Here is a 14,639-nt window from a genome sequence, read left to right on the forward strand (position 1 = left end):
CAGCCATAATAGTAATGGCTCACCTGGGGATTTTGCTGAAGAATGAGCACTGGAGTGGCCACCCCTCTTTACTGTACTCATATATTTGACACAAAGGAAAAAGACATTAAGGAAAGAAGTTATTAAACAGCTCTCAACATGCATGGAAGGAAGAAAGGTAAATAAAAGATAAGTAAAGAGCACATGTGAAAAAAAAAAGGCAAGTAAATGGAAGGATAAATACCACACACTTTGCATACATTTTTCAAATTAACCAAACTAAAGAGGGTCTAAGTAGAAATAAGTATGGGAATGACAGCACTGATATCTAAATGCTTTGCATAAAATTCACTGCTGATAGATATTCTACATCATATCTCTGGAGGTAAAAGAACTGCATGAAATGTAGATCAGTTGCAAAACTTGCCCTTCATGAGACATTTTTTTGCAATCCTCCTTTGAAGCTTTCCAGTTAAACATTCAACCTTTATAAACAGATTATTAATGTTCCACTTTGAAAAAACCCAACGATAAAATGACTTTAACCAGCACCAATTAAGCAAAACAAATGTGGAGATGAGAATATGGAACATGTCACAGTTTTGAATACACACAGAAGCTTACATTTATAGTTACATTCAAAAAGGAGCATAGTATATTTACATATTCAATAGTTTGATTTCAGGGCGAAAAGAAGGATTTAGAAATTAAATGCAGTGGTTTAATTTTTAAAAAAAATAAAAACAAGTTTCTCCCTTTATTTACATAAAATTGTTGGAACATATGGTGTTCAGCCAAACTGGTGGCAAAATCACAGTGTGAACACCTCTCCTTGAAATTACAAGAAGCACAGGAAGAAAAATTCTCTTTTAATGGGCAATCACAGTACAGTACATCTCCTAAAATTACTTGAACCAGCAAAGGCCTGTATTTCTGATAGTATTTGGCTTATATAGGAGAAACCTTTCTAATTCAAAGTTTAAGGGTATACTCTGGTTCAATGAACATGAATTTAACCACATATATAACCCTGCAGTTAATAGTTTTCAGTAAAATCAAGTGCCATGCTGAAAACATATCCCAAGAGCACAATTAGCACAAATTACTCCAATGTTCATAAGCTGAAACTACATGTGCCTGTAATTAAAAAAATAGAAACCATGTTTCTTCCTAGGATTTAAAAAAAATAAATTGCAAATTTCTTTTAGATTACTATCAAATCTGTGAGAGGCAAAATGAAAAAAGGGGTTTTTCCCCCCTGTATTACAGACAGGGTCAACAGGATTTTCACCCCATTAGAAAAATATTAATTTTTGTGTATTTGATGTGTTCAGCTCTTTGCTCGCAGTAGTACCTGAGGCAGGGGATTTGCTCCGACGTGAAGGTCCTGGACTTTTGGATGCAGTGTGCCTCATGGCAGAGGAGCGGGAGTACGACTTCATGACACGACATTCTACAAAGCAAGCAAACTCCGTCAAGGGTTTTGCAACAGCTCAATGCACAGGCTCCCTCCACACTGCACCGTGGCTGTTTGTCATCCAGAAAATGACCAGCACTTTCTAAACAGCTCTGCCCAGCTGAGTCAAACAGATTTGTAAGAGCATCTCACAACTCTCACCTAGTCACCATCAAAACCCGTCTGAGCTACACAATGTGACATTCTGCAGACAGTATTTCTTCATGTCTTGAGGCTGGATTATTTCTACAATTCAAGTTTGTACATATGCTGATGCCAAGGTTCTTGCTGTAATGGCACTTCCACACTGGGCAACTGCCCAGCCAGCACTATTTCCCTTCTTTTTCAAGAAACTGATGCTGTGACCAATTTTTGAACAGGTGAAAAATGTCTATTGTTTCCAGAAGGCTGAGAGAACAGACTACTTTCATTTACCATCAGCTACATATCATTAAATAACCACCTCAATGGGAAAGGAATCAATGAGCACACATGCATTGCCATTTTGGTAACATTTTAATTCCTGTGGTTAGTATCATTAGCAAATCACTCCAAATCATCAGGATGCCATGTCATCATAAAAAAATTAAACTGAGCTGCATGCCCTGTCAGTCATGTACACAACCTGCTTTTATCCATAAAGACCCCTAGGGCTATTAGAGGAAGCAAGGACCACCAAAGCTGAAGAGATAAAGGAAAGAAAGAGGAAAAGGCAAGGAAATGAGATCAATTAGTCTGTGCCTTGTGTAATGGGAAAAGCAAATTTACAGCCTTAAAGTCTGCTAGGGAAATTAGGATTATGCCCAGACTGGGATTTACATTGCGATTCAATACAACCATGCTCTTCTACTCCTTCATAAGAATAAAGTAATTTTTTAGCCGTTATCTATGTTAAAAAACCCCCTCACTAAGTGACTCAACATAATCAAGCAGTTCTGGAAAAGCAGCACCCTAGCAAGAACAGCAGAATGGGAGGCAGTTGAATCCTCCATCCATCCAAATGTACAGCCAGTGGGTAGATACACATCTGTACTTTCTGCTGCAACTGAGCATTTTGTAATGAAATAATGATGTGTGTAAAAATTACAGGAACAGAAGGTGCTGTTGTTTTTATTTTTAAAAAATTTAAATCCTTCATTCACAATGTGAAGCTCTTCTGGAATAATCTGACTATTCTTGCCAGGACAAGTTTTCTTTACAAGAAATTAATTTTTTTTCAAAAACAAAAATCAGGCTGTTTCTACAACTCGAACAGTAAAGACAGATAAAACTATGTCTAGTAGGACTGGTAGTGATAGAACAAGAGGAGTGGTTTTAAAGCAAAAAAACTGTAGATTCAGGCTAAATATAGGGAAGCCATTTTTTATTGAGCATGAGGTAAAACACTAGAATAAGGTCCTCAGAGAGGAGACAGATGTCCCACCCTAGGAAACATTCAATGGAACTCTGAGCAACATGAACTCCTTTTTTTTGAAGTTGTCCCTGGTCTTGCCAGGGGTTGGACTACATAGGCCCTTTAAAGGTCCTTTCCAGCTTAACCAATTCTACAGTTCCATGAACATGGAGGAAAAAGTCCCAAGATCTTTATGATTTGATATTTCAAGACAATTCCAAAACTGCCTAGAGGACTGCCTTTTCCTTGAACTTACGTTACAAAGTTTTTCTTTACGGAAAAACAGCTTTCATAAACAAGTTCAATTCATGATCCGCCCAAGGCAGAGAGGAGGGCACAAAATTCAGATTGTCTCACCTCCTTCCCTACCTAACAACCCCTATCACCTCAAAATATACACAGGGCCAACACTTGGTCTATAGCAGACAAGACTGGAGTGTGTGAATTGTCTGGCAGGGTAATTCAAGACTGGAAATGAGCATGGCTACATATGAGATTTTTCAAAAAAATCTCATGAAGAAAGCAGTATGGAAATTATCTTACAGTCACAGATGCCAAAAGTGAACATTGTTAACAGATTTTAGATTCATTAGATCCACGACAGAACATTTTATAATTCAATTCTGCTTTCCATGTAACTTTAGGGACAGTGTCTCTTCTGGAGGAATTTGGATCAGGTTTGTTGGCACATTTTAACAGGCCTACAGAATCCAGATGATGGTTTGAAAAAACTTTTTTATCCATTGGAAAACATCCTCCCATGTATATTTTCCTGAATCACACCATTCTTGAGGGTTGAACAGGGGAATGGGATGGAGAATTTCCTATTTGAGTGGGTTCAGTCTTACCACTGTGATCCAACACGAAGTCATCCTGAGCATAGCGGAACTTCTCCGGCCCGCACGCGATGAAGACATCGTCATCGCCAAAGAAGTCCTGCAAGCACGTTACCTGCACAGCAAAATAAACACATGCAGTACTTTCAAAACTAAATCTTGAGTTAGACAGCAGCAATTAATAAGTTTTTCTTTACCTTCTCACAGTGATACTTTAACATTCATTTGTAATGACACAAGCACTTCAGTTCCTCAGTACGTCAGATCTCTAGCAGTGCAGGAAACACCAGGGCCAGGAATGTGAAATATGACTGCCCCTTACCTCCAAAAACTCTCACATTTAGCACCTGTATTTTTGCTTATAGTTACATAAGCATGCTGATGACTTCTGCCTATAACTACACACACATTGCTTTGACAGGAACATCTGAAAACACTATTCAAATATCAAAGATTCATGTATTAAGAATACATTAATTGCTTGTGGGAGGATCTGTTGAATTAAAGTGATTGCATCTGCAAATTGGTTTTTTTTAATGTTCTGAGGCATTTAATTTCCATGTTTTAATGTCCTGCTAAAATAAAATCATGAAGTAATTCTCCTTTTTATTAAAAGGATTTCATATTCAAGAAAATAAAGAAATAGAGTCCCTTCCATGCTCTTTGCAGTTGTCTGTTCTTAATTATATGGGTAATGATTCTACTTGGATAATGATGTTATCCAAGTAATGTATGTCAAGAAGGATTGGGATATCAGAAAGAAAAGATGGTTTAGACATTCTCTAAAAGCACTAAACCAAATACCTTGAAAAAATCTCCATCCTCAAAAGTCGACAAAAATCACCTTGTGAAGGAGCAAGTGTCTGCTTTCAAAACAGTTAAAACCAAAAAGCCATAACAAGAAATTCCACTCATTCAAATTCCCTTGTGAGGGAAACAAGTGTTTGCAGGAAGCAAGCTATTTTTTTAGACATAAACAGATTAAAATTTTAATGTATAGTTGTTTCTCTTTTTTTCAAACATTGCATGCCCACATGAAATTCAGTAGTAGAAGTTAAAATCATTTGGTAAAGCCATGAAATCAAAGAACTAATACAAAAATCTGCTTTTAGAGAAACCAGCCTTTTTCTTTCCCAGATACCTGAGAAGACCAATTGCATATTTTACCCACTGTAATCATAAAGCACAGGAAAGGCTCTCTGGTGCCTGCAATACTCCAGAGCCACTCGGAATGCCAACGACCCCGAGCTCTCCGCAGGAACTCCATGCAGGGCATTCCCCAGCAGCAGTGGGGTTGTCATGGCAGCTCCCCCAGGAGAGCAGCCAGATCCTCAGCCCAGAGCCACTCACAGCATCCAGCATTTGTGTCACTGTGTCACGCAGCCAAAGGGCCACAGCCAGCACCAAAATCCTTTTATTTATGCCACCTTACTGATGCAATGACACTTTGCTCTCATTGATGAGAGAGATTCTCAGCTCTGCCTAGACCTGCTGCTTTTAGTTAGCCAAAGAGGCATCAACAACTGGATTCAAAAGGCTGCACAAATTTAAGAGAAGTTTTGCTAACCTGGGATTTATTCCTCTCTGCTTAATAAACAAGAGGACTCATCATCATTTTCACAGATTTCTAGAAACCAGCAACCAAGCCAACAGGAAAAGCTGTGAGAAAACTTCCAGAACACATCACACTCACCCAGAACACAGCAGCACTGGCAGGACATGGGCAGAGGTGTTCTGTGAGGTGCCAGCTCACAGTCCAAGTCCCTAAAGCTGGGAGTCATTTCCACAAGTTCTCCCTGCCCACCAATGCTCCTGATGCCCTTGCAGTGCTGGAGTTAAATGCTGTGGTTTAGAAGTGTCTAAAATTAATCTTTCTGTTCTGATTGAAAGCCTCACCTTACCTCACCCCTCAACCCATCCAGTCAAACATATGAACTGAGAGTAAGTGGGGAAGGAATGACAGATTTTATGTCAGAGTCTGGGAAATTCACAGGGGTACAATGCAAGCAGCAGCATCCCTTTGTTGTCTGCAGAGCAATTCTACAGAGTGAGGCTCAGATCTGTGCACAAAAGATGACAGGAACACCCTTAGAAATGCTCCAGAAAATCTGCTGAAAATGGCTACTAGGAGTGGGAATGAATAAGGAATTTTAAGAAACGTGTAATTCCCACCTATCCTTCCTCACATATTCATGTACATAGAGCTTCCCCAGGCAAAAATACACAGGAGTAATCCTGAGTGCCAGTGATGAGATAAGCTGCTGAAGGTGGAGACACAGCACCTCTGTCTTGGAGTTCAGGCTGAGGCCAGCCTCTGCCTGCTCCCACTCAGTGTGCCTGAGCTGTGTGACTCCCACCTGGCTGTCACACACCGAGACAGATTACTGTAAAAAGGGGTTAAATGCAATTATAACTGAAAGCCAGATAAACACAGCTATGAGAAAGCTTTACTCAGATGCTTGCTGTCTTCCAACAGGGAATACTCAAAGTTTCCCTTCTCCCCACAAATAATCCAGACAGGCTACATCTAAAATACACAAGAATGAGAAAAGCATTGAACAAGTGTATGCAACATAGAATAAAGACCTGCTAAAATTTACCAATCCCAAATCACCCCACATTATGAGGTGAGGAAAGCATTTTCAAAATTAAATTAATGGAAATGCATTTTTCTAGAAGCACAACCTAATAGTTATTTTTCTAGGCTTTTATTGTAATAAAGTGAAGTGAGGATTTCTCCAGGTGCAAACTGATGTTAAAATGAAGTCTTCATCTCCTACAGAAATTAAATAAATGTATGCACAGCAAATAAATAAAAGATTTTCGCTCAGTGTTCAAAAAATTATTAAGTTGAAATTATTAACTTGTTTGCATGTGATTTTGAATGCTGCAAGTCCACCATGGTCTAACTCACAAATCACATAATTGCATTTCAAAGAATATCTGAACTTAGGTCATAGGAGAGGGGTTTTTATTACTTAATCAGGATGCAATCAGTTTAGAAATTTATAAACAAAAAATCTTGAAAAGTTTGGGTTTTTTTTAAGTTTCATTAGCTGTGGGATCTGTGCATATGAATAGGAGGTCAGGTATTCCAGAAAGTTAGGGACCAAGATTTAGTTTATCAAACTAGTGTACAATAACGCTGCTTCTCTTTCCACTATCTATCCATAGTCTTATCCATTCTTTGTTTTGTCCCACTTAGTGCTGAAAGCACTTTTCTGTTGACTTTGCATGTTTCAATTAACATGTTTAAAATGTGTTAAACCCTATTTATTTCTAAATGCATCACCCTTTCCCAGACAAACATTGCCTGTGACCTGGTAACTCCACTGCTATCCCTTCCATTAAAATAAGAAATTACTCACTCTGACAACTCAAGGCTGCTCAGGTTGTCTTGCTGCACTGCTTTTTTTCAAAATATGTCTCTACACACAGCAGAGTGGAGAATGTGTGAGTGAGACTGCACTGGTTTTGTACTCAGTCCTTTCCCTGGAATCCTTTCACTGGCATTCTCTCCACAGCTTTCTGAGACCATGTCCAATCCACTCAGGGCATCCCCATCCTTCTTGATGGGCTCAAAAAAGACCTCAACTGAAGGAATGAAATCTTGAGACACTGGATGAAGTTTCTGACAAACACAAAGACCTCTCTTAGGCCCATGTGACTAAATATGCACTATGTTACAGGAGTGTCAGGCATAACAACAGCTTGTTAAGACTATTACTGGTCAAAGCACTACAAAATCTACAGCTAAAAAGCACAAAAAATGTGGCTTAAAATGTGGCAGGAAAAAACTCACAAACATGGGGTATTGAAAAAGAAGGGAGAAACAAAATCACACCACTTTGAAAAATCAGATTCCTGATCCACTGCTGTGTACTAGTGCAGTGCTTTAATGTCACATACACCCATCATAGTTACTTTCCACAATAGGCTTATGTTTCTGACACACATTTAAAACCAAAGAAGTTTGCTCTTTTCAAAGAAATACTTCTTCAGTCAGATCAAGCCACTGGATTAGAACATACAAATTGTCATCCATATGGAAATCCCTTTCCTCTTACCAGCACACATGCCTTGAAATGTGATTTACATCAATCCCTGCTTCCACTGCATTGAACAAACAGAAGATACATTCCCTCCAGAAAAAGCATGAATAATGATCAACTGTTTATAAATAGAATTCATCATGTATTTATTGATTGCCCTTTATGATACAATGGGAAAAAAATGAAATAAATAGATGAAGGTTTATCCAGAAAATATTCTTCCTACAATCTCCAGAAGAAAAATACTTAAAAAAAAAAAAAAAAGAAAAAAAAAAAGAGAGAGACGAGAGCCAAGAAGGTTTTATAAACACTTGAAAAATTCCTGGAAATTCAAATTCCCAGAAATCTGTAGCAGTCAACAGAGTTCTGTGATCATATATCAACAGCCCCCAGCCAGGAGCTTGGTGGGTAAACTGTCTCTATTCCAGCTCCACAAATGTGCTTCATTCTAAATGTAGAAGGAAGGGCTATAAAGACAAATAGTTTGGCTTAATTTAGTATGTCTGATTCCATTGAAGTAATCAGCTACAGGACTGCACAGTTTAAGCCTGAAGAGCCACACCTTCTGTCTGGGGAAAGCTTCTCTGGATGACAAATTCTCAGCACAGCTGAAAATGGATCTCAAACATCAAAACTGGAAAAAATATGAGAGATTATTTGTATTTGTTTTAACAATGGAAGAAATACTTCTACCTACTGACTTCAAGAAAACAGGATATGGTGCAAATATTTTTAAAAGGAAGCACAGAACATACAAGGCAAAAAGAAAACTAGGAAAACTAGCATGCACAGCAACAGCTGGATTTGTGAATGTATTTTCAGCTCAGCAGCTGAGACAGGCATTTGAGGCTGAAATTCTTCAAGGACTACAGTGGGTTTTTTTTTCCCCATGAATTGCTGAAAAAAAAAAAAGCAAACAATCTCTTAAACATCAGCATGACAAATCTAGATACAACCTTCCTGCTACTGCCTTAATTGTGAGGGGTCTCCACGTTTTTTGTAGGAAATGCTGTTCCTCTGACTGGGACAGATTGTAACTGTGCTGCCCTGGCAGTTCTGCCCTTTGCATCAACTCTTTTTCTGAGTAAGCAAAAGTAAAATATTTGTCTGCTTTACCAGTCAGGTCATATTTGCAATCACCATTTTTATTTCCTCTTTTGAAATACTTTTAGCACTGCCACTTCCTCTTCACTGCCATTCAGACTTATTAAAATTCTTGCAGTGTTTTCTGAAGCTGCCAGCCTTATATTTCCCGGGTTTATGGTGCAAAATGCAAGGAAATCACTCCTGCATGAACAGGTCAGTTGTCTGTCTGCCATTTCAGCTCCATCACCAAAAGGAGCAGGGTTAACTTTCCAAAGGAAGTTTCCTGTGGGCAGCCTCAGGAACTCAAAAAGGAAGGTGAAAAGGGCATTCCCACCCTTCCCTACTGAGTACTGTGATTTTCACACAGGAGTTTTTACCTTGGAAATTCCCCTTGGTTCTGCTCTTTCTCAGAATAACGTGACTAAGGGAAAGGGGGGTGTGTTTAACCAATATTCTCAATTACTTACTAAGCCATGAGTGACCTTCATGATTAACCAAGAGGCACACAAGAAGTTCAGTACTAAATTATGGCAGCTATTTGCCTGGTTATCCTGAGTCATGTTTTGTGACATGTCTTCAGTGAGGAAATAGCCATATGGGTAGCCAGAATACACCTAGGAAGGAGAAATACTGAAAAAAGTCAAACCAATGAGACCATGGCATGCCCTTTCAAAAAATACCACAATTGCCAGTATTCTTTCTTTAATTAACAACCTATTCACTTCACAGAAATGACAAAGTGTCAAAGGCAAGTATGTTAAGCAATTTGGGAGCTTGGGAGCAGGCAAAAAAAAGAAAGTTTTCAAGGGCCAGAAGCCCACACTGTACACAAGAACAGCAACAAAACCCACTGCTACATCAGATCTGTAGCAAACCTGGAAAATCAGGTCAAACTGGAAAGAATCCTGCTGGTGTAATGAAGAAGCACTTGACACTTGCAAAAACTTCTGTTCCTCACCAGCTTATGTGTGTCCCCTGTGACAGCTCTACTACAGAATCCCTCTGGGAACTCCCAGTGTACACAAAACTACACAACACCAAGAGAAGGGTAAGCAAGCTGCTAACCTCTGACTTAAAGCTTGACAGAGCTCAAATGCTGCAGAGACTGGCCAAATCTGCCCAAAACAGCTTTAGGGGAGCCCTGAAGTCTGAGGACATAAAATTGTGAGCCTGGTAAGACTCTAGACACCCCCACCTTTCCTACTGGCTATAGCCATAAGGACTATGCAAGGCACCACAATAACTCCCCCACCAGTCAACTTCCATGAGGTCATTAGCAGACAAGAAGGGAAAAACCCCCTCCTTTGTTCTCTGGAAATAATTGGAATTAGGTCAAATGCCTTTTAATTTCGGAGGCTCAAATGCACAACTATTTTGTCTGCAAAGGAAACATGAAATACGGTAACAGATCGGATCATGCTGAAAGAATACAAAAGTATCAACTCTGCTGCGAAATTTAAAATTCATTTCTTGATCTTCTGTTTTATGACTCTGCATCTTGACCTGCAAAATTACCTCAGATATTAAAGAGCATGTTGAAGGTCCTTTTTCTCTATAGTTAATTTAAGTAATTCACTTGGTTTTTTGGTCTACTCTTACTCTAAAGGTCCCTTTTAAACCCATGCCATAGGTTAATTTTAACCTTCACAGCAGTCCCACTGCAGTCAATGAAATTATTCACATTCATGAAGCCATGCACAACTTCAGCTTGGGAATGGTCTGAGGGCTTCCTCAGCTCTGCTGGACACTGCAATAAACTATGAAATTAATCTGATTTCTAGGTCAGAGCTTCCACAAGACATTGTCCAATTCACCACTTGAGGTTTGGCATGTTGCATCCTTTTGTTTTGTCCTTCAAGTTTAATAAATTCAATAAGCTGTGAGAGAAAAACGAAGTTTTCTGTTTCTAATAATTTGCAAATGTTGAATTTGTCTGTCTTGGATAAAGGGAGCTCATTAACCTATTTAGGAAAACAGAAAAAAGGAAAAAAAAAATTGAAACAAAGACCATAATGAGAGCAATTCTTCTAGGTCAGCTTCTTAAATGACTATTTAATCAGTGGCTGTGTCACATAATTACAGTCACCACTAGAAAATGATCCTCTTTCCACTGATATTCCATGACAAGGAACAGCAGTGAGAAAAGGAGAAGACAAGCCCTTCCGTCCCACAGGGAATCTAAGGAGTAGGAAAGGAAACAGAAATGTTAAATCTTTGCCTGCTGCCTGGTAAACAGAAAAAGTCTGGCAGCAAGCCCAGGAAACGCCTATTACAGTATGACAATGCAGAAATGCTGAATAAACAGACTAGCCAGGTCACCACAACTCACACAGCCCCACAGCTGTTGGAACAGATGACAGAACAGAGCACATCTCACATTTTAGTTTCTAATCTCAATTTCAAAAAGATTTTTGCATGTATTTTTTTAACATGTCAAAAATTTACTTCTGAAAATGAACACATGTGGAAATAGAAGATTGCATTTGGGTGTGTTTCAAACACATCATCTCACCGCAATGGAAATGACAGAAAGAAAAATAAGCTGTAGGAATATGCATAAGTTAAAGTGAGTTCCTACATGTATCTATTTCTTAAGGACTTCCAGTGCAGTAGGACTTCCTGGCAAGGTCTGTTCACCAGTTTTTCCAAAGGGCAAAATTGATCTGTCTGCAAAATGGCATTTCAAATACTGAAATTGAATTGCACTGATTATGTGCAGCTATTTAGATATCAGAAAATAACAGTTGAAATAGACTATAATTCTGGAAATCGTGAATAATTTTGAATCACTCTGTACAACTAATCTGTCTCTATAACACAAAACACCCCAGAACAACCCTTACCTCAGCCTTATCCACTACTTCAACAAGAGTCGATAATTTCAGTATATTAAACAGTGAAACTTAATGCCATGTTTCTCAATTTCATGAGTTACACAAAGAAACAATAGCCTTACTAAATATGCAGTAAGTGAAAACTGGAAACAGAAAATTAGCAAGTGCAGCTTGTGATTGTGAACATAATCCAGTTTGTCTGAAGAGAAAAACAAACAAGAGGATTTCCAGTTACAAGACAAGGATATCTTTGCCCGTAGGTGCATTAATCACACCAGTTCACCAGTCAGCATAACAGATTCTCTCCTTAAGTGGCATAACTGGGAACCCTAATATGGAGCCAAAAATAGCACCTGACTTCACACAGCTAACCTCCCATCTCACCACCAAGCAGCCACGCTAAAAATAAAAGCTACTTGTATTATGAAAGAACATTAAAAGGAAAAGGGCACATATAAGGACAGAGATCTGGTTCACCCAATTTAATCAAGTCTTACTGATTTAATGACACCCTGTTCCACAATACAAATGCAGTTAAATTTGAAGTTTTGCTATTTTTTTTTCCCATAAAATCACCTATCCTGCACTATTATAGAAATCATGCCTTTGGCTAATCACCCTACTTGAAAAACATGGCATCCACATACTATGGAAAACTTAAAAACCCCCAAAATTGTATGGGCAAATATTCTATGTACTTTCAGGTTTTTTGGTTCTTTAGATCAGAAGAGCTTCTGTAGCACTAATCAATAACCTATTGCAATCCTAAGTTTCCAGTGTTTAGGGGCAGACAGTTTCCTGGAGACATTACAAAAGCTGCAGCTCTTTAGATGAGAACTATTTTTCCACAGACAAATAAGAAATTCAAACTTGGTTTGTGGCCAGCGCAGAAAGGATAAAAGAAAAGGCATAAATCTGGAAATGTCCTTTGATGACAGGTACAAATAATTTTTCATGAATCTTTAGGCTTTAAATGAGAGATTTATAGTTTTACACTGGAACAGGTTGTCCAGCAAGGCTGTGGGTGTCCCATCCCTGGGGAAAATTCAAGGTCAAGTTGGATGTGGCTTTGAGCAACCTGATCTAGTTGAAGATATCCCTGCTTATCACAGAGGGGTTGGATTAGATGACCTTTAAGGGGCCATTCAGTTGATAATTCTGTGATTCTGTGTTTTTCCTATGGCTTGAACTGTTCATGCAGGAGCTGCTAAATTCAGTTTTCTACTGAAATTCTATTAAAAATCAAATTAAGTAATTCTAAGGCACAAAATATTAGTTGAAATGCATGATTCACTGGAATTTAATATTGTTATGTAGAGATATAAAAAAAATCTATTGTTCTCTGAGTTCCTGTGTCAAGGGTTTCATCTTGCAGTCATTCAAAGCTGTTTTCATAGCACTGCAATAGGAGGGGAAAAAGCTTTCAGTACCCTATTGATTCAGGTCTCTCTCTCAGTCCTGTTCCCTTCACAGATACTACTTCACACAACAACAAGCCTTGATAAAATCCATAGAGCTCCTCACAGATTGAAGGATGCTTTTCACATGTATTTTAAGTTTTGGTTATTTAACATTATTTTAGCCCTTAAGACACTTCATTTACTTAGTGTTCTATTTGTTTCAGCATAGCAACAACTGTACTTCTAACTAAATTTACAATTCTATTTTTGTAATATTACCTTGCAATGCTAACAGCTTGATAAACAGCACACACAGCTTTTAATGATACTTGATTCTTGAAGTATCCTCCTCAGTTAACTGCAAACACTGGAAGAAAATTCAGCTTATGGATGTTTTCTCTATGCACCATTTCAAACAATGACATTTCACAGATGAAAGGACTGAAATTCTGTGTAAAAATACATCCATATAAAGTGTGGAGGCATTTTGTGCTCAGCAAATTAACTTCCATGCTTACTCCGCTTTGCCTGTCATGAATTATTGAAGTCTGTTGTACTTGCAGCTTTATGCAAAAACTGGAACAGCTATGCTGGGCTAGGGGCATCAAATAAGAAAAATGAGGATATAACTGATTAATAAAAGGATGAGAGGCTCAAAAATGTGAAAAAAAATTAATGTAGCACAGGAAATAGAAACTACTTTTTATCTGGCTTTCAAAGATCCAGTTGAATCTCATTAGCTCCCAACTTCAACCAATATTACTTCTAAGTCTGCTGCTGCTGCTTCTGCATCACTTTAATAAGCTGATAAACAGATGTAAAACACATTTGAAGACATGGAAATGTGTTTGATTTCATGTTCAGACAGCAAATGTATTACAAATACACTTTAGGTAGTGACAAAAGAACAGATGCATCAATACTGTCAGACCAGAAGAAAAGGTGTCTCCATGAGTTTCTCCTTATGCCACACACACTTCTTCTTAATATCTGAAAATCTCAGTTCTTCCTTTTAACAAACTTCCACCATTTCAGGAAGAAAAGCAAAATGGATGCCTCCCCCACCCCAGAAACACAGAACTAAACCCCTGTCCAATTCTCCAGATCATTTAAGAGCACAGATAAAAGGTGCTAAACCCCATTTATCAATCAGTTGACTTCTGTGGCGTCTGCTGAGGCTCGTTTTAAATTCACACCACAATATTTTCATTGCTATACTGCTATTAGCAGATTGGAACTCAGCTTTGGTGAGTTAGGCAGAGGATTTAGGTGACTCAGTTCTTTTTCTTTCCTGAGTTAAATGCTGACTCATTATGGGTTTTTCTTTAGTTGAAGAGTGAGTGGATCAGAAGGTAAAGATGCTTAGAGGGCCATAATTCAGCAATAGGCTGCTAAATATTAAAAGCCTCTAAAGTAGTCTGGATGAGTGTTTCTGCTGAGCCAGAACATGAGAAATGCTGCTGAACACTGGAAGCATCTGGGTAGCATCACCATGTTTTATGAACTTCTGTATCAATCACATCAGAAGTGCTTTTGAAATGCATGAGGAAGTTCATTTCATTTTGAAATTATTAGCTCAGAAATCATTAATTCTATCTGGAAA

General features: G+C 38.4%; 1 protein-coding gene across 5 annotated transcripts in view; it reads right to left on the bottom strand.

Annotated features, from left to right (window-relative positions):
- Positions 1 to 14,639, bottom strand: part of DCLK2 (doublecortin like kinase 2) — a 79,271-nt gene that overhangs the window by 31,677 nt on the left and 32,955 nt on the right. For 3 of the 5 annotated variants that reach the window (XR_008534293.2, XM_054633332.2, XM_077176958.1), the window contains exons 3-5: positions 3,677 to 3,779; positions 1,334 to 1,432; positions 24 to 71 (exon numbers count right to left, since the gene is read on the bottom strand). Coding sequence is in view for 3 of the 5 variants with exons in the window: in XM_054633332.2 (XP_054489307.2) it covers positions 24 to 71; positions 1,334 to 1,432; positions 3,677 to 3,779 (250 nt within the window). In the remaining 2 variants the exon portion in view is untranslated. The remainder of the gene's footprint in view (positions 1 to 23; positions 72 to 1,333; positions 1,433 to 3,676; positions 3,780 to 14,639) is intronic. The other 2 variants (XR_008534294.2, XM_054633333.2) reach the window with 1 other exon arrangement.

The sequence above is a fragment of the Agelaius phoeniceus genome, chromosome 4 (genome assembly GCF_051311805.1).
Source record: "Agelaius phoeniceus isolate bAgePho1 chromosome 4, bAgePho1.hap1, whole genome shotgun sequence".
Taxonomy (NCBI): Eukaryota; Metazoa; Chordata; class Aves; order Passeriformes; family Icteridae; genus Agelaius; species Agelaius phoeniceus.